The sequence below is a fragment of the Anopheles funestus genome, chromosome 2RL (genome assembly GCF_943734845.2).
Source record: "Anopheles funestus chromosome 2RL, idAnoFuneDA-416_04, whole genome shotgun sequence".
NCBI classification, from domain to species: Eukaryota; Metazoa; Arthropoda; class Insecta; order Diptera; family Culicidae; genus Anopheles; species Anopheles funestus.
In genome coordinates this window covers 75,867,479-75,886,389 of record NC_064598.1, presented here as the reverse complement: position 1 = coordinate 75,886,389, position 18,911 = coordinate 75,867,479, and the positions used below count along the sequence as shown (strand labels likewise).

At 45.2% G+C, this 18,911-nt stretch overlaps 5 protein-coding genes across 5 annotated transcripts; 3 read left to right on the top strand and 2 right to left on the bottom strand.

The window, feature by feature from the left end:
• Positions 1–46: 46 nt before the first annotated feature.
• On the bottom strand, positions 47–6,987 carry LOC125763908 (hormone receptor 4). The gene is made up of 2 exons (XM_049427627.1): positions 6,124–6,987; positions 47–6,030 (listed from the first exon to the last, which is right to left on the bottom strand). Exon 2 carries the CDS (start codon positions 5,536–5,538, stop codon positions 2,143–2,145), a length of 3,396 nt encoding a protein of 1,131 aa, XP_049283584.1. The 5' UTR covers positions 5,539–6,030; positions 6,124–6,987; the 3' UTR covers positions 47–2,142.
• A 763-nt stretch (positions 6,988–7,750) lies between these two features.
• On the top strand, positions 7,751–9,404 carry LOC125763955 (alpha-methylacyl-CoA racemase). The gene is made up of 2 exons (XM_049427698.1): positions 7,751–8,162; positions 8,252–9,404. The coding sequence occupies exons 1-2, from the start codon at positions 8,055–8,057 to the stop codon at positions 9,284–9,286; spliced, it is 1,143 nt and encodes a 380-aa protein (XP_049283655.1). The 5' UTR covers positions 7,751–8,054; the 3' UTR covers positions 9,287–9,404.
• LOC125763948 (2-oxoglutarate and iron-dependent oxygenase JMJD4 homolog) lies at positions 9,374–10,776 on the bottom strand. The gene has a single exon (XM_049427691.1). It carries the CDS (start codon positions 10,642–10,644, stop codon positions 9,427–9,429), a length of 1,218 nt encoding a protein of 405 aa, XP_049283648.1. The 5' UTR covers positions 10,645–10,776; the 3' UTR covers positions 9,374–9,426.
• Positions 10,777–10,893: 117 nt separating this feature from the next.
• LOC125763942 (cyclic AMP-dependent transcription factor ATF-2) lies at positions 10,894–13,416 on the top strand. The gene is made up of 2 exons (XM_049427682.1): positions 10,894–12,145; positions 12,217–13,416. The coding sequence occupies exons 1-2, from the start codon at positions 11,208–11,210 to the stop codon at positions 12,620–12,622; spliced, it is 1,344 nt and encodes a 447-aa protein (XP_049283639.1). The 5' UTR covers positions 10,894–11,207; the 3' UTR covers positions 12,623–13,416.
• Positions 13,417–13,522: 106 nt separating this feature from the next.
• On the top strand, positions 13,523–18,864 carry LOC125763929 (uncharacterized). Its single transcript, XM_049427665.1, has 2 exons — positions 13,523–13,789; positions 16,077–18,864. The coding sequence occupies exon 2, from the start codon at positions 16,103–16,105 to the stop codon at positions 17,801–17,803; it is 1,701 nt and encodes a 566-aa protein (XP_049283622.1). The 5' UTR covers positions 13,523–13,789; positions 16,077–16,102; the 3' UTR covers positions 17,804–18,864.
• The last annotated feature ends 47 nt before the right edge of the window (positions 18,865–18,911 follow it).

Sequence of the window (18,911 nt, the reverse complement as noted above, 5' to 3'; positions counted from 1 at the left end):
AGATAAATTTTTCTGGATAACTTTCCCTCAAAACAAGAAGAAACGATCACTCTGAAAAAATGTACAATAATTTTCTTTTATTTCGCACTCCACTGCACGCCGTATAATTCCTTAACGGTTAGAAAAACAGACTTCCCACGTATATTGATCTATATGCGCTACTCACATTGCTTATCACCTCCCTTACCAGCTAAGACTTAGCTTGGATTCTATTAGACAAACATTAACTATTACAGCGTATATTAGGCAACCCGCTCTGGCTTACCTACGCTTGATTACTAGCTCTACTATGATTTGATGAATTTCAGCAGAATAATGGTGGGAGTCGCGGTAAGTTCATACCACCTTCTGAATGTTAGGAGCATATCGTAAATTCTACACACCCCTTTCTTGATATTTACTATGTTACTAACTTATGGAAGATTTTAACAAGCGTCTCCGCAATTGTCAAACACGTGCTGCAGATAAATGTTAACGAAACGATTACAAACTAATTAACTAGTTACTAACAGATAAACAGTAAGAGCAGCAATGAGTAGTAGTAGTACAGTTACGAGTGTTGCTGATTAAATAACTGAGTTTATCCTTTGATCCTCGAATAAAGTGCACCAGAGCTGTCGGATGAGCATAATAATAGCTCTGCATCATAAGGCCACACGCTTTTTTTTTCATTTAACCTTAGTGCCCATTAGGACAAACATTGCTAATGCTAATCGCCTAGGCTGGCTATTGTTAAGTTATACAGTTGTGCTGCCTGGGCATCTATTTATCAATATCTAGCTCATTCTCTTGCTATTCTCCTCTTTGTCAAATGCTGCAAGTCTTTTGCTGAATTTAATTACTTATTATCGTTGTATCATTTACCCGACCAACTGGAGGAAAAATCAATCCGAAATGCGGTACTAAGTCTTGTATGTAGGAAACGGCATAAGGCGGCATAAGCTTTGACGCAACGGATGTTGGCTTTTGATCTATTTCAGTCTTGAGGCAAAAAATTATTGGTTAAATATATCTCGAGGAATGATGCATGTAAGTAAACATGAACCGTAAATGGGGGTATGAGCATATCGTCTAGATATGTACGTCTCGTTTGCCTTTTGGTATGTTGCAGTAATAAATTCTCCGTGCACACCTCTACTAAACGTAAACAATCTCTAGTTTCATTTATCGTCGGGCGTGCTGATAAGGAATCGATCAACCTTCCTATTTCTTCCGTCGCAAAACATCACCTTAAACGTACGCATCGAACACCACATTGTGGCCATTAAAAGCTCATCGGAATGATGCAAACAATCAAACCGTTTCGTCTCAACTAGGCTCCCTCACATGCGGGCTGAATATCATATTGTAATAACTAATAAGATCAATAATATAGTACTGTTTAAACTTTAAAGTGGCCAATCTTTGCATAGTTGGATATTTACTTAAAATGAACAATTTTTAGAAAACGATTTAAGATAGAGACGGTGTTTGGCGTACGGCCGAATCCTATTCATACATATGATCATCAGATCGTTTCTAACGAACCGTAAACCAATCATACTTATTCATCGTCCTACACGGTCTTGTAAGGTATACAAGAAATGTGGAGAAGAATTGCACCCATTTCCGTAAGTAAACAATGTACAAAGAAACACCAAAAACATGGTACGAAAAGAAGAAAGAAAAAGCACAGACCTGTACCAATTGTGTCTGATACAGAAGCTCAGCTTAGAACCCTATCTACAGGGAAGAAAACGTTGTTGTTATCGACAAACAGAGCCGCTTGCGATAACGACCAAGTGAATGTAGCAAACTGAACATAAAAATCCAAGCCGCACACATTACAACAGCCATTGAGAGTTTGGCCACAATCAGCAAATAAATCGGGGCTTCTCGCTAATGTTTACCTATCTCTCTTTTTTCCCAAGTGTATTGCAAAACACACCAAACGACCCGGAACACGCACGCAACAGGTACAAATAGTCTTAGCTACATTCTTGCCAGCACCCTCGATTACTGTTTTCGGGACGACAGCCCCTCAAATGCTTATCATAATAAATATGTTTTCAGGGTCAATATTGAAATCTTTAAAAATTGCCATTGTGCATGCCTCTCTTTTCACTGTTTTTTTTTTCACCCATTTTTCACCCGGTCGCGAGTTCAGTTGTAGTGATTAACGAGCGGTTGACAGATGGATCGATTCGGCGGCTGGTAGATACCTTTATGTATGCCGTCACCACCACCGGTCGGATCGCTGTCGCTCCCTACCGGGCTGCTCACCTCCGACGGTGACAATTGTTGAATCTGCTGCTGCTGCTGCTGCTGCTGTTGCTGCTGCTTCTGTCGGTATTTGGTGGAATATTTGTAGAAATCGGACATCTCAAACGGTTTCGTCACCTCCTTGTAGGGCATAATCTTTCCTTGTTGAACGACAGTCATGTTTTTTGGCGACTCCATCTGTATATCGGATGGTGGTGGTGCTGCTCCGATCGCTTGCATTTTACCGGATGAAGGTGTTGGCGAGGATGGGCCAGAAAACCCATTTTCTTCTGCACCACCAATTACCGGTAACGCCTGCACAACGGACGTAAGCGTGTGGGAAGAAGCTTGGGACAGTGTGGGAGAAATGACCAGATCCGGATGACGAGAGGAAAGCGTGTTGGACAGGTGTCCCGCATGGGGATAATAGCCGGAATCAGGCTGCAGCTGGGCACTTATTGCACGATGATGACCGAGGGCAGGCGAATGGTGGGAGGAAATGGGTGGCAAGAGATCCAGATGCTGTGGTTGTGCCGGTGTCGTGGGTGGATGTTGTAGCCTATTCTGCAGCTGCTGTGAATGGTGGTAATGGTGTTGGTTCGGTGGTGGCAATGGAGGAGGTGGCGGATGTTGATGTCGCAACTGATAGGGAGGCATAGCGGGCGGTTCCTGTTGCGCTTGATAAGAATAGGTCTTGTAGTTGTCTCCTGTTGCGTCTGTTGCGGATACTCCACCACCTATCGAACCCATAGGTGATCGGGGAGACACGGATTCTTGTTGCTTTGAAGAAATGTGAAATAGTTGTTGCTGTTGCTGCTGGTGTTGTTGCTGCTTAATTCTTTGTCTTTGTTGTTCCAGCAGCTGCTGCTGACGTTGCTGATAGTAACGCATCTGCTGTGGCGAAAGTAGCAAAGGCGAACATGGCCCACCGTAAGCGGAAACATTCGTGTTAATGTGCAATGGAGCCGTGGAAGGATTGCTGCTCATCGGTGGGATGTACGGAGGTGACTGCGGTACCATTCCGCCGTGTGGTGAAACAATCATGTGCCCGCTACCGATGGACGAAGGTGACATTTGACCTTGGCCCGACAGTGAAGGTGGCACCGGTGGCAATGCTTTATGTTTTACCACCGGACTGTCAAGCGAAGTTTCGCGCCACACTTTCTCACGCTTTTTATGCTCACTCGAACCGGACGTCACCGAAATGGCATCTGGTTGCACAGACATCATGTTGTCGTTGTCATCCAGCGACGACGATTTGCCGATGTACTCTTGGAAGTTGCCCAGGGAGGACGATTTCACTGCCGGTGTAACTGCACCGAACTGGCCCGATGGTTTGGAGCTGCCTCCGTTCAGTTTGGTACTCGTTCGCGAAAGCTTCATACTGCCACCACCGGTTGATCCACTTGCACTTTGTTGCTTACGGTCAAGGCTTGAAAATTGACGATTGTCGACGGAGCACCATATTTTTTCGCCATTCTCTAGCGTCATCCAGTATCCCCCAAGACCGGCGGGAACAGTGGACGCGGTTGGGTCATGGGCTGCTCCATAGTCATAACCAGTACCAACAGCCGACGTTACACTTTGACCCACGGCTGCCATCGTATTGGGACAATAGTTCTGATCATTTATTGCGTGACCGTAAGACGACGACGTTGCTTGTGGTGAGCGAGGATTGTTGTTAACGCCTGTACCGCCACCTTGCAACCTTGAGATCACTTTCGCATCGTAAACGAACGCTTGGCCGGTGCCGCTTCCGCCCGGCGATACACCAACCGAGGTGGGGGAAAGAACGTAACCGGGCGTGGTGGTGCTACTTCCACTGGGAGCCGGTGGACTATAATTCATCCCCATTTGCTGCTGTATCAGTCTGTTCATTCTCGCCGGTCCCGGCCCGATCTGGTAATGATGATGATGGTGCGGGTGCAGATGATGAAGGCCGTGGGTGGACGCTTGCTGCATATTGCTGCCACCGCTCGCAATACTTCCGCTACCGCTCAGTGGAGACATTTTTAAGCTTTGTTCCGTCGTGCCGGAACCAGCCGAGGCGGAATCGTAGTTTGTCGCAATACCCGGGAAGCTATCCGTTCGGGCACGGTGCCGTAACATGCTAAGCTGGGAAATCATTGCTGCCGAGGCAGCCGATGTCATGCTCTGCGAACCGGACGGTATAATACCGCTGTGGATCGAGTAGGGTGAAATTTGTTGACTCTGGTGCTGTTGCTGCTGTTGTGGCGAAAGATGATAATGACCTCCGGGGATTTGTACCTGTAGCATCTGTTGGTGGTGCTGGTGGTGCTGCTGCTGCTGCATCATATGATGCCCCGTAATGCTACCCGACGCATTCGAGGAGGTGTTTGATTTGACCGAGTTACGCCGTTCAGAAAGATGCATCAACATGCTGCTGCTGTTGCTGTTCGATCGGAAGCGATTCACCTGAGCCGTTTTGTGCAGATCGATATCGTCCCTTGAGGTAGGCCGGTGATCGTTGGCTTGCTGTGCTTGCTGATCCTTCAATTGCTGTTGCTGCTGCTGTTGCTCTTTTTGCTGTTGTCGCTTCTTGAGTACGCTTAAATTCTGATTAATCGCTAGCAGCTTCTGCTGTGCCATTTCATAATTTTGTTTATGCGTTCGGCGCACCGATTTCGGCTGCCCGGTATCGTTCGCCAACCTTAAGGAGGCTTCGGAAATTTGCTGCTGTATCTGCTTCTCCAGCAGCAGTTTGTTGATGTCATCTTCTTTGTTGTTAAGCAGATTTTCCGGCAGCTTAAAGCTGGTACCGATTTTGCGTCTCAACGTTGGCGCAGTCCCATTGCCAGTTCCCGCTCCGCCACTACCCGTTCCAGACGTTCCATTCACCCCATCGGAAGAACTGGAGGGGCCGATGCCGCAGCTAAAATCGCTCGGATACATACCAATCAGTTGCGCTTCTTCGCGCTTTATTTGCTGCAGTTGGCTATATTTTTCATTCAGTCGCTTTTCTAGCTCTTGCTTGCGAAGCTTCAGTTGCTCATACTTTAGGCTGGCAGGACTTTTGTCCTTCCCTGCAACAGGTGTACCGTTGTTACCGGTCATTGTATCCTTTCCGGTTTGTTGTTGAGGACTGGCAGGCATCAGCCCACCTGTGGCATGCTTTGCATCCATAACTACCGTTGCCATGGTTGCGGATGATGTTGCTATGCCGTTAGATTTCGATGTTGTACCGGAAGACGATTCGTGAGTGGCGTGATGATGATGGTGATGATGATGGGCTTGATTCCCGAAAAAGGGCTGCTGTTTTACCTTCGCATCACCCATCCTTTTTACCGCACACTCGTCAACCAACGAGCGCGTCTACAGGCTTTATCACCGATAAGTCTCTCGGACCTAATTCGATGATAACCGCTGCAAACCTTGCTCTAGTAATATATGTTGCTTTTTTTCCTTCCTGTTGTATTTTACTGAAGAGGCACAACTGCTACGGTTGTCTCTATTCCACTATCTGGCGAACCACTTGTATTCGTTCGTTCGTTGCTTTAAAGTCGATCGTGAATCATTCATTTGCGCATTCAATCCATCATCCCAACAGCGCGACGCTCATCAAACCGAGCGCATCGGTTGCGTGAAGCCTTGCGGCAACTGCACTCGTACACTCATCGTCGTTGTTGAATCATACATGTTTTTCATTCGAACATTCCCACCATTTCGGGGTGCTACCTCGTTGGTGCCAACAGTCGATAAGGCACGGATTCCGCCACTATGCACGAAACGATTCATTTTTCACAACATGAACTTCACACGTTCGGTGCCCTAAAATACAAAATTTAAACACATTACCAATTATGCTATGCGTGCAGAAAAGCGGTTAATTTTTTTTTTCGCTGTTGGTTTCATATTTTATACCGTAACATCGCGATCTTCCGTAGCCTGCTGTGCTGCGAACCGTTGCATTTCATCGTTTGCTATTCTTGCCCTGCTCTTTTGCTGCTGTCACTTTGTGGCGGGTTTTAGGGGGATCGAAAATTTCTCCCCTTTATATGACTCAAAAAGGGGCGCGTTTTCTTCTTTTGTCGCGAATCCTTGTCGTATGCTGCTGCCTTGCCGTGCCAAAAAAGGGAGAGTGGGCCGTATGTTCCGTTGCACTGTGGCGCCTTTGGAGCCACTCGAAAAGAAGAGGGAAAAACGCCCTGCTGGCGATGCACAACCCGTTCACTGGCTATTATGTACGGAAATTTATTTGCATTCGCAAGTTTCCCGTTCCGCTTCGCTTTCTTCACCAGTTATTACAACGTTTATGATCCGTCTCACTCGCGCTACACCGATCGACACCTTCCCGTACCCGTGGTTTGCGTCCCACAAGCGAGGTCAGCACTTTAACTGCTCTGCTTTGACGTGCTGATGATGGGCCAGCGAAGAAGAAGCCACTTTGTTATAACGCACGAACAAAAACTCAATCCTACGGCTAAAATAGCAACGAAACGAAACGCACTTCACTACCTACGAGCCACTACAACATAGTAAAAACGGGTCCGAACAAATTAAACTAAAATGAAACGCAACTAAAGTAAATAATAATAAAATGAAAATTAGGACGACGAACAAATCTGCCCCGAAACAATCAACGCGCTGTGGAATTTTTGTACATACTTGTGTGAGTGTGTGTGAATGCGTATGCGTGTTATGTTTCACGCACACTACCGTTGTTGCACAGTGGTGTAGCGTGCTGGACAACACGCCGTGACTTTCAAATGACGTTTCGGGGACATAGCACAAGGCTATTTAAAAAGACCAGGTGGTGGAATGTAGAGCATTTTGACATTCAAGAAGACGTAAAACAAGAAGACATCGTTTGACAAGGGTGGGGGCGTTTGACAGCATAACATATACCTAAGCAAAGATACACCGACTGTTAAAATTGCAACGGTATTTGCATTTTAGATAAAAATGTTTAAGGGATAAGGTGGCTGGAGGGTACGTTCGATATGGTTGATCTTGTTAAAGTTATTCTTGAAAGCTCCAAACATGTAAACCTATAAATGCCATATACGGCATCACGTATTCAGCTATAGCGTAACACCCCATCTGCAAAAGAAGCTTTCTACTGTACCTCCTGTGCATGCATCAATTAAAGTAAAATAAGGTTAAATCCCATCGGAACCGTAGCAAGGATTGATTATCCGATTATAAAACAAAAATAAGTATAGTAAGTCAGAAATGGCTGGCTGGCCCTAGAGGACTGTAAGGCAAAAAGAGTGAGAGAGAAGTTAAAATCCATGTTTAAATATTTGCATGCTTCAAACTAATTTTACGTAGATAAAATAATAACATTTTCGTACCAATTATTTAAGTAATAGGGATATTTTACCATAAACATTTTATTATGCATTATGACACATTGACTATACACTTAAAACCAGTGTTGTAAACCTAAGACCCCCACCCGCTTATGTCAAAATATCTGAAGAAGAATTTTGGCAAAAGTCGCTAATATTCGACCTGGTCTCCTAAAGGGACCTTGACATAGCACCACAAAGAAAAACAATTCAAATTCTTCTGCACACCAGATATTGTTTTCTGTTTTTCTTACTATGATTATTATGTATTAATACTATCTTTGAGCATAATAATTTAACCGCTACAAATTTTACACAGTCGAATGAGCCTCAAAGAGAAGGAAAGGAGAAGGTACAATTGACATTTTATCTCCCAGTTCAGCGGAGTTCATTTGACCACTGCCTGATAATTTCCGGACGAAAACAACGGTTCCAAAGTTCAGTCCTTCCACTGCCAAAGTGTTCGATGGTTTTCCGCGTAAACATAAAAGGGTCAACGACATGGCTCTCAAGGGAATAAAAGTAATCGAGTTCGTCGGGTTGGCCCCGGGACCGTTTTGTGGCATGCTGTTAGCCGACTTTGGCGCTACCGTTACCCGGATTGATATGGTAAATGCTGGCACGGTTTGGGGTTACTAGAAATAGACCCCCCCCCTCGACTCTCGTTAACACGATTTCTATGATATTTGGTTGTCCAGAATCCTCGAAACTCGCTGGATGTACTGCAGGGTGGTAAACGATCGCTTGCCTTAAACCTGAAACAACCGAAAGCGATCGATTTGGTCCGTTCGTTGTGCCGCGGATCCGATGTACTGATAGAACCATTTCGGCCGGGAGTGATGGAAAAGTTCGGTCTAGGACCCAGCGTTCTTCTGCAGGAGAATCCTCGGCTTATTTACGCCAGGTTGACCGGTTTTGGACAGACTGGTGCGCATGCGATTCGTGCTGGACACGACATTAACTACGTCGCCCTTTCCGGGGTGCTTTCGATGTTGGGACGCAAAACGAACAAACCGACAGCACCGATCAATTTACTGGCAGACTTTGCAGGCGGTGGATTGATGTGTGCCTTCGGCATTCTTGCAGCCATCGTCGAAAGACATCGGTCCGGGAAGGGCCAGATTATCGATCACGCGATGGTGGAGGGTGCCGCATACGTTGGAAGCTGGCTGTTCCGTTCGCAAAGTCTTCCGGTGTGGGGTAAGGCGCGCGGTGAGAATATTCTCGATGGCGGGGCCCATTTTTACGATACGTATGAAACGAAGGATGGGAAATTCCTGTCCGTTGGTGCTATAGAAAACAAATTCTACCGTTTGCTTCTGGAAGGGCTTGGATTGGATGCGGATCTGCCCCAGTTTGAAGATGACGAGAAGCGACGAGAACTTTTCGAAGCGAAATTCAAGACGAAAACGCGCGCCGATTGGATGGAAATATTCAACGAAAAAGATGCCTGCGTTTTTCCGGTGTTAACGCCGGACGAGGTAGAATCGTACGAGCACAATCGTGAACGCAGCGTGTTTGTCGATTATCAACGGACTGAAGATGATGTACTGGTCCCTACACCGGCACCAAAACTAAGCCGCACGCCGGCCCATTCCGGTGCGACAGCGAAGGAAAGAAGTGAGCTGGAAATGGCCGAGGAAATATTGAGCGAAATAGGAACGGAATCGAAAGAACTTGTGCAATTGTACGAGGAAGGTGTCTTACTACTTTCCAACAAACCAAAGATGTGATACAATTTATGGCCATAGAAACAATGTTTTTTTTTTGAAAAAGTTATTTGGTTGCGGGACTTTTATCTAATTGAAAAAAATAAATATTTTAACAATCATGAGTAATTTATCACTACAACTATCGTACCATGCGTTCATCTTTAACCATCAATAGGCGCGGATGTGATTCGTTCCAAACAATTCAGGGCTAAATCGTTAAGGGCAGGATAACTAATCAAAAAATTGTTTTCCAACATCCCCGCAAGCAGTTCTCGGATGATAATTATATCATAAATAGAGTGCTTTCTTCCTAGCACATAATTATCATTCTGCCTTGCCAATTTACCGTCCTTAAGGCTCGTCAAGCGTTTATCACAGACATATTGTATGATGGCCAAGAAATCGGCATAATCCATACCGAAGCTAGCCTTCAGCATCACCTGACAGTGTTCGTCAAAGTTGTCCATATCACGACAATCGTCAATCTCACGTCGAACATCCGCAAGGGCCCCCCGAAGATTGTTCCAAATCGACGCAACGTTGCACCCATTAAACCAATTATGATTAACGGATATGGCATCCTCGACGTTTAACACCTGATGGTACCATCCGGACGGTACGAATATTGCTTCTCCCGGTTGCTGTAGGATGGAGAAAAACGATACACCTGCATCCTGAAGCGTTTGTTCCGTGACGCTGAAAGGTAGATTTCGGAGACTATCGAGCAGCTTTTGTTCCTCGCCGGGAGGTAATAGATACCATCGCTTCTGTCCAAAAATGTTCACCGACCAACTGTACGATCCAAAGACGTCCGCATGAAACGCAGTCCACGTGCCTTTCGGTCCAATGTACACGAACCGATAGTCGTCGGAACCGTTTTCGACGAGATATTCGTTCAGCCAATCGGACGCGAAGAGGGTCGGTGTACGATAGAAGCTATACTCAGGACGTTCACTACGAAGGTGCCAATCTTTGAGGTAATATCGGTTGCGTTGTATTTCTACCATCAATCGCTCATCACTGTTCGTTTCATTGCACTCCCAAGATCGCAGAAAATCGTACAGCGATAGTTCAATTTTCTCGTGCGAATTATAATGCTGCTTCGCACAGTCGGCTACCGGTACAGGAACATTCGGCAGAATCTCTTTCAAATACGCTACGTCGAGTTTCGGTGGTACCACGGTCCGGTCAATCCAATGCCGGAAACATTCCCAATCGGTTGCAATTCCTTCCACAACAACGGGACGGTTCGGTTGCATAAAGTTTCGAAAAAAAAGATCATAAGAAATGTTCTTCAGCGCTACACGTTCGATTTTCTCATGGCAGATGTTTGAGATCACGGTATCAGTCGAATGAGAAATAATTTCGATTTCTTCCATCCAATTTTGTGTAGAGGAACTAAACCCGCGGGAACTGTTTGCACCGGGAAAACAATACGTATTTTCAAAATATCAACACACAACACACAGGGCGACGATATCCGTCATCGCGCATGACAGCTTACAATGTTATTAAACACACCAATTTTAATTATTACTCAATTAAATGTTTCCATTCTCCCAAAATTGTGTCTCGTAATGCAATATTCCTCCCTTAATTTAAGAAATCGTCTAAAAAATAAATATTTTGGGAAAAATTCTCCTGGCTCATTGAAACTACCACCACTGTTGAAAGATCAAGTGACATCCCACGCGAACAAAAACGTCAACATCGAAAAAAATACCAGAACATCAGAAAAGGGCCAATAACATTCACTTCTATCACGTACACTGCACTGCAAACCGTAAAATATAATAGCTTCTGTTCGTTCAGACGTATTGCAAGATGCTGGCAAGATTTCTTGCCCAGTCTGCTGCCGAGTCGTCGTTAAATGTAATTTTGTACCTTGTGTTTTCGTGAAACTAATCCCCCAAAAGTCAGCTTCCTACGACGTCACTCAACGATGGACGAGAAACAAGATCATTCCGATACTCCAGTGAAGGAGGAATTCCAGTGCAAAATCGATGGATGCAAGCAGAGCTTTACCACCGAGCTGCATTGCAATGTGCACACGAAAAAGCACGACTTGAGCTTAAACTTAGAGATGCCGCAGAAGGGTCCTGGGGTCATCTTCGCTGACCAAACACCCACCCCGACGCGATTGATTGGTAAATGTGAAGAGGTTGGTTTGTTCGAGGATCTGCAGAAGGTGAACCCGTTTGATGAAACGTTTCGCAGAGCTGTCGAATCGGGCGGGAGCAGTGGTTCTTCGTTAACCGGTGACCAGACACCATTGGCAACTACACACACGGTGCCCTGCTGTCGAGCTGCAGAAGGGGAAACACTTCATACACCGCACATATTCCCGAGTGGTATCGATCGATCGTCTATTGATCTCCTTGGTAACGAGAATGTTGCTGCTAAGCAACGGCAAAAAATCAAACCCAGTGGTGCATCCTTGCGAACTAAGCAACAGCAGCTAGAGCAAGCAATTGCTGTTACTAGCAGAACCAACGCTGAGCAAAGAAGCTCTAAAAAGACACCCACCAAGCGTAAAACGCCTTCCGTGGTGGACATACTACCGAAGCCGTCCGTACAACACATATCGCACACAAGCGAACCGATTCCACTCATCATCATTCCGTCCGACACTTCGGATACAAAGCAACCTGCGGAAGGAACGGTTCTTGTGAAGGAAAAGCTAAAGGAACACTTAGCTAAAGTGCGGGAAACGACACAGGGACCGAAGGAGAGCTCGTCGGCCAAGAAACGTGCAAAGCACGGGGAGGTAAAAGGTGAAACGTCCATCACACCCACGAAACCGATCGATCTCACTAAACCAACGGACGAGCAAGCAATTTTAAAGCACGAACGATGGAAAGCGGCCGCTAAACGCTACAGGTAAGTCAAAGAGATCGATGTATCACAAATGTCGCTTAATTATTATTTTCCTTTTCCTACCCTTTTTGTAGAATGCGCGTAAAGAAAAGTCAAGATCAGCAGCTTCAGCGCAACATCCAGCTTGAAGAGGAAAATCTTCGACTGCGTACACAGCTTGCCGAATTGCAGCACGCTCACCGCAACTGTAATGTGACGCGCACTAACAGTTCCTTAAAAGTTGCCCTGGTGCAGGGTACATCGCAAAGCATTGCAAATGCCACCGTAACACAGCAGGGCGCGAGTTCAACACTGCTCAACACAATCGAACAACAGCACCAGCTGCAGCAACAACAGCCGGTTCCATTGTCCGTCCCACAGCAACGATTAATTACATCACACATCATCGATAGCAACACGTTTAACCGTATGCCGATTATCATTGTGATGGGACCGACAGCAACGCAACCGGCTGCGCCTGCTGTCGCGAGTGATGGTTAAGCTTGTGCCTTACACGAGGGAACCGGGTAAACATATGGATGTATTTTTTTAGCATTTTTTTAACCCTTTGACTGCCCTCAATAGGCTTTTTATGATTTATGACAACGATTGATAATAGACGAATATTCAGGCGGAAATACTCGTGCATTATTGATTATGCTAACATCACTTTTCATAAAATTGATTTAATTTCACCCGACAGTGGATGCAAGCGTGTTCAATACAATACATTATTACTAACGGTCCAACACTGGTAATGTTTGAAAGATAATTGTGTAGAGAAACATTTATTTTACTTTAATTTTTTGTTGACTTCATAAAGCCCTTAAAGTCGCTACGGTACACCTGTACGATGCATTGGGTCTGTTATCGTTTTTGTTAAGTTTAATTAAAGCTTTCAATTAATGAACCCGTCTGGAAATCAGATCAAGTAAATCAAGCTAATTTGAATGTGACCCAGTTGTGTGAAAGGGGTTTTAAAGGTGAAATTGCATCGATCTTAGCCCATAAAGACATTTTAGGTTGTCCACAAACAAACAACGACGCAAAGCGATAGAATAGTGCCTGATTAGAAAGTACCCGGTTCCTGTACGGAATTTATTCAGCTATCGTTTACAATTATGGGACTTGCCCTCTAGTAGCGTAACGGACAAAACAAAAAAACAAACAAACACATAGTGTTTCTTTTAAAGAGTAGAAAAGTTAATCAACACATTTGTTCTTTTATAGCATTTGAAACATTGTTAGTACGCGTTATATTGCTTAATAAATTGTTCAGCAATTCCCTAACGAAACATAGTAATTGTATAAACTGCACTCGCAGCTCAGAGCGCTGACCAAAAGAAGAGAAAATAATGTAAGTAACGCATGCGCGATCACGCGCCTAATGTTTGATCACACGTGGAAAAGAATCACGGCGTGAAAGTGGTTCAGTTGTGAATCTGCTGCACAGAAGCACGGTCGTCTTTCTGCCAGTTAAATATTGTGCTGTTAAGATAATTAGCGAACAGTATTGTAATGAAAACATAAATCTGTAAAAGAGATGAGTTGTATCAGTAGCTAAACAAATCCGTTTTAAAAGAAGTGCGAAACTATTATTTGCTGCTGTTTGGGCATTTCCGTCTCAACCTAGTTTTTGCCGTGTCCGGGATTAGCGCCATTCGTAAGGTGAGTCAATATGAGCTTATTTACGTGCCGAAGATGCTTAATAGTGCGATCGAGATCTTGCGTACAGCAGTACGGATTTGCTCAAGGGAAAGGAATGTTTTGTATCGATCTGCCACACCAACCTTTTCCCGTCCATCAACAATGGAAAGTCCCGGGAAAGATAGATAACTCTAAGCCACATCTACCCACTTTCCGTTGTATCTTCAATGCAACGGGTAAGATGTAAACACGTTCCCGTTTCTTCAATACACCATCTCCAGTGCCTTTCTTCAGCTTGTTTTGACCGTTTTTTGCTACTTGCCTACGCTGGTCAATTTCAATGTTTCCTTGATCGGACGAACGCAAACAAAATCATTTCACAGTGTTAACGCCACGTTGTGCCATTCTCGGTTCTGAAGGTTTCCGAGCCAGTTTATGCGTTCAAAACATCCGATAAACAGTGATCGAGTTTAATGATGTGTTTATATTCGCGATCACGTTATTCCAGCGATTAAATTCCCTTCACCTACACGTACCACGGCATGGTGGAAGCTAATTAAATGGCCAATCCTGAGTGTGGTGTTCCGAAACGCCTTCACTGATCAAAAGCGATCGGAACATAAAGGCACGAAATTTGCGTGATCATGCTTTCCCGCGAGCGTCAAGATCACGCTTTTTAGCGTTTGTGAGTGAGAAAGATGGGCGAACAACAATTTCTTTTTGAAACAAGCCGAAAGAAAACCTTGAGCTAATTCTTTTTTCTGTGTTTCGTGCCTGTAAACGCCGTCAAAGTGTCACATAACAAGAGTTATGTGTTTGGTCGCTCGTTTTGCAACACGGTGGTTACGGTGTGGAAGAAAAGGATTGAAATCTGTGGTATGGATGAGATGTACATACTCGAGTTGCTTTCCTTGGGTTGTCATTAACATTCCAGTTCCGTGTGTCAGTTTGTGAAATTATGTGTAGTTGAAAGACGTAAAAAAGATTACCAACCGCTTACAACAGCCCTTCGAAAGAATGTTTTTATAGCTCAAACCTTTGGTGAAAAAGATATGCGTAGAAGTAACAGAAACATCTCTCTTCAGAACGGCAACCGCCACAGCACTGTTGGTCAACGGCCGCATGAGTAGAAGCATGTCTAGGTGGAACAGCATGAATGCGACCGAATGCTGCTGTTTCGTTTACATTCCGTTCCGTCGAAGTATTATTTATAGGTATAGGATGGCGGGCCAACAACATCGCAAAGGCACTGATTGATGCGATCCAAATGGCCCGGAAAGATGGAACGGACCTACGGCAAAACGTCACGTACAGGCGTTCGGGCAAGATCGCGCCTTTACGAGGTATGAAATTAGCTGTGAACACTTTGGCACCATTCGAGTGGGTTACGGCGTTAAAACTTCGCCTTTTGCCTTTTTTGGTTGGAACGGTGTGATTAAGTAATGCTTCGAAGATGGATGGAGTGTTGTATCAAGTTGTGATGACATGAATATGCTAATTCATCTCCAAGATATTCGGTCTGTAGTGAGAACATCTGATATTTGGCAAGTTTAGCTTCACCAATGAACGAGTCCGATCTCTTTTTTCCCTCAATCTGATACTTCAAGAAAACTCAATCGAATATTTTTCTTCTCCACACGCCATCCTCAGGAAATTTGATAAGGATAGACTTGAGTTTTCGTTGTTCCAAAATGGTAAACTACTGAAAGGACATTGGTGACCTTCGTCAGCATAGTATAGGATTCGTATCTTTAAAGCAGGGGTCTCAAAACTGGGGGCCAATCTCTGAATCTCTCAGGAGGGCCATAGTTCGGAGTCCCCTGCTCTAAAGGATTACAGGAACTTTCAGCGTTCGATATCGTTGTTATCAGAAGCAATGATCGTACTAAGGTAGAACTCCTCTCCAACTTTAAAGTCGTCGTCGTCAACTAGTATTCTGTCTCCATGCCGTTTCCATCTCGTTTAGAGCCTTTCCAGCTCGTTTAGAGCCAAGGCTGTTCCTCGTTTTGCGTCATATTGATCACGAAATGACATTCGTTAATGAAGTCTACATTATCTCCGATACGAATAAATTGAAGAAAAAGGAATTCTAGGTCAATGTTGAACTATTGAATTAAAATTGAGGAAATTTGTACTAATGAATAGCCCTTGGAAGCACTCTACAATTTACGATTTCTTAAAACTCTTACAATTTTAGATGGACAAGGCCAAATTTCGTTGATCATTTTTTGAAGAATCTACCATGCTCATTGATTTTCCGCAGTATATACCAAATATATCACCTTACAAATCAATTTTATCGTTTCAGGATCCCTCCCTCACTTAACAACAACCATGACGGTGGAACGTATCGATACCTTCTACGACCTGGACAGCATCTATAGCACCATAGAGCGGATGTTGCTGCTAATACGCCAACTGTCAGGCGTCTCCCGGCTGGGCGAAAATGGTCGCTCACTCTCGTTCGAGCTCCAGTGGATCAATGCGATCGACGAGCGCAAGTATCAGATCGAGGAACTGCGCGGCTCGGTACAGTACCTTTTCGCCCAGTTCCGCAAGATTTATCTCGTCAACAAGGATTTGTACGCGCAGCTTAACAAGCGCGGTGGTCGTGTGTTCGAGCTGGACAAACAGATCGAGGCGCAGGGTGACAGCAAGTGTCTGTACTTTCTGGCCGATGCGATCAAGTACGAACCGGCCCTGCTTGCTATGCAGCGTGTACTCGATCGTACGATGCGTGAAATACGTATCTTTCGGAACCAGCGCAACCAGCACAAGCTGGAACTCTGCATCGGACACATTCGGTGTGAGAACTATGACAAGGTGTACGACGAATACTGTTCATTTGAGAATGGACTACAGCAGCTGCCACTCATCATCGAGGCGGTTTTCGAGCAGGACATGAAGAATCTGCTGAAGGTGCTACTATTTCTCACCGGCTATCGGAAGCTTAACAAAGCAAACTCTTCCGAAACGTTTGTGGCCGGGTGCGAATACTTGCTGCACCAGATACAACAATCGAGCGATTTATTCGAACATCCACTCAGCTTGCTACTGTACGGGTTTGTGGTGGATTCACTCCAAGAACCACCCGAACTATCAATTGCATCAAGAATGAAAGATGTTTTCCGGGAACGGTTAGAATGCGTCCGATCGCAGCTGATCGATTGCATCCAGCGTACGGTGCGGCTCATCCAAACCAAACCACAAGCGACAATTGCGCTAGCCAAACTGTTCCATCATATTGCCGAGGAGATCCTGATCGAACTGCTCAAGCGTGCGTACGAAGGTGATGTGCGGTATCTTCAGAACATTCTACAGTTTGTGGCACACTTGTCGTGCATCGATCATGACATCATCAGCTACCGTGTGCTGTACGCGCAGATGGAGCATTACGAACATTTGTTCCAGCCGGAAATATTTCTGCTTGCCTATCGCATCAAACAGACCATGCAGGAGACGGGTTTTGCGACTGCAAGTCTTCGTGGCGATTTGGAACGTCTAAAGGCGAGTCTTCCGGCGGTGGTGGTTACCATCCTCTGGAACACGGTTACAATTTCCCGCCACGAATCGCGCATCTTGCTTAAATTCAGTGCCATTGGGAAGGATGTGGGATTTTCACGCTATATTGCCGACAAAAATCGGATCGAGTTTGAACCGCTTGAGGAGGGTAGCTGTTTCCGAATTCGTGCCTGCGCTATCAACGGGTTTCTTGGCGAGAGTGGTACCGGGCTTCCAATCATTGCGTCCAAATCGGAAAGCCTTTCGAATGCAAAGTTTCGCTGGAAGTTAATCCCGGTAGTGGGTTGTGAGTTTTTTCGCGTGCAGAACTACGCCAGTGGTGCAGTGCTGTATTCGCAGATCCCGTGCGAAGAGTCGCAGTACGATTTCTACAATAGTCAGGAAATTTTACACCTAACCGGCAGTGAACGTTCACTGACCGCACAGAACAGCTACTGGAAGATTGTGGAATATTCTCGACGATCGCGCACCGGTAGCGGTGGTTCGGGCGAAGGAGAATGTCGCATACTGTGAGAGGGACGTGCGTGAAACGGATTCCGAGCTCGGGCGTGTACCGACCGAGTCCATTTGTTTGACCATAAGCCGGCTAATGACACGCGCTAAGTGCTAACGATGGCGGCACATTGCGTAGCGCGCACCGAAAAACCAGATGCAGCTGAGCAAATAGAGTACGCTAGTGATCCCTTGAGCATGGTGCGCGGACGTTCCATTTGCAGGATGCGATTGTTATTTTTGCTTCAGCACAGCCCACCGCACCCACCTACTTGGGGCCCGTGTCTATAACGCAACGTGTGCGCCCACATCCGGCCCCCGTGTTCGATCGGAATTACTCCAACCGGTAGTGAATAAGGACCATAAATAACCCGTCCCATTGATGAGAGTGTGTACACGGTGCGGTATGGGACGATCGCAGGGTAGCCGTTTGTTTTGATTGTACTACCATAATCGAGGCCGGGCGTGAATGAATCAGAAAAACCCGTTACGACGATGAACTCGTAGGCCCGAATGTTCCCACCCCCCGTTTCGGGTCAGCTATGCTTGATGTTTTTACACGTGGCGCGACGTGGCGGGACACCGATGATGACGATACCCTTGGACCAGTTTCCCTGTTTTTTTTTCATTCGTCTAAATCCACGATTGGGACAGCCCCTTAATCGGACCGTGATATTCAAATACGTAGTGCTATATTTTAAGAATGACGAAATGAATACAAATACCAACCATCGTCGTGTGCGGGTGGGTGAAATATTTTTGCGGGGAGCGGGGGTGGAAAGCGTTTGATTATCTACGAAACATTGTTTACATTTCGTTGTTCTGCTTTTGATCTTGTTGAAATTAAACGGCTGAAAACAATGACGATGCGCCAGGATTGTCCATTACTCATCTCTATCGTAGAGACTGCGTGGCATGCATTGCCGTTATTATTATAAGATACGTAATACATCATAGCAGAGTGGGAAGAGAATTTATACTAGGTACTAGATACTAGAAAAAACGTAAAATAAATATATCTTAATATTACATTGTACTATTAAAGAGGAAATAAATAAAAATACTCTTTGAAATGAAAAGTACCAGGCGTCTCCTTAAATGAAAAGCACCAGGCGTCTCCATTAGTAGT

Coding starts and splice junctions, on each gene's coding strand:
- LOC125763929 (XM_049427665.1), top strand. CDS start 16,103: ATGACGGTGGAACGTATCGATACCTTCTACGACCTGGACAGCATCTAT.
- LOC125763908 (XM_049427627.1), bottom strand. CDS start 5,538: ATGGGTGATGCGAAGGTAAAACAGCAGCCCTTTTTCGGGAATCAAGCC.
- LOC125763948 (XM_049427691.1), bottom strand. CDS start 10,644: ATGGAAGAAATCGAAATTATTTCTCATTCGACTGATACCGTGATCTCA.
- LOC125763942 (XM_049427682.1), top strand. CDS start 11,208: ATGGACGAGAAACAAGATCATTCCGATACTCCAGTGAAGGAGGAATTC. Junction 12,146..12,216: donor GCGGCCGCTAAACGCTACAG/GTAAGTCAAAGA, acceptor CCCTTTTTGTAG/AATGCGCGTAAAGAAAAGTC.
- LOC125763955 (XM_049427698.1), top strand. CDS start 8,055: ATGGCTCTCAAGGGAATAAAAGTAATCGAGTTCGTCGGGTTGGCCCCG. Junction 8,163..8,251: donor CCGTTACCCGGATTGATATG/GTAAATGCTGGC, acceptor TTGGTTGTCCAG/AATCCTCGAAACTCGCTGGA.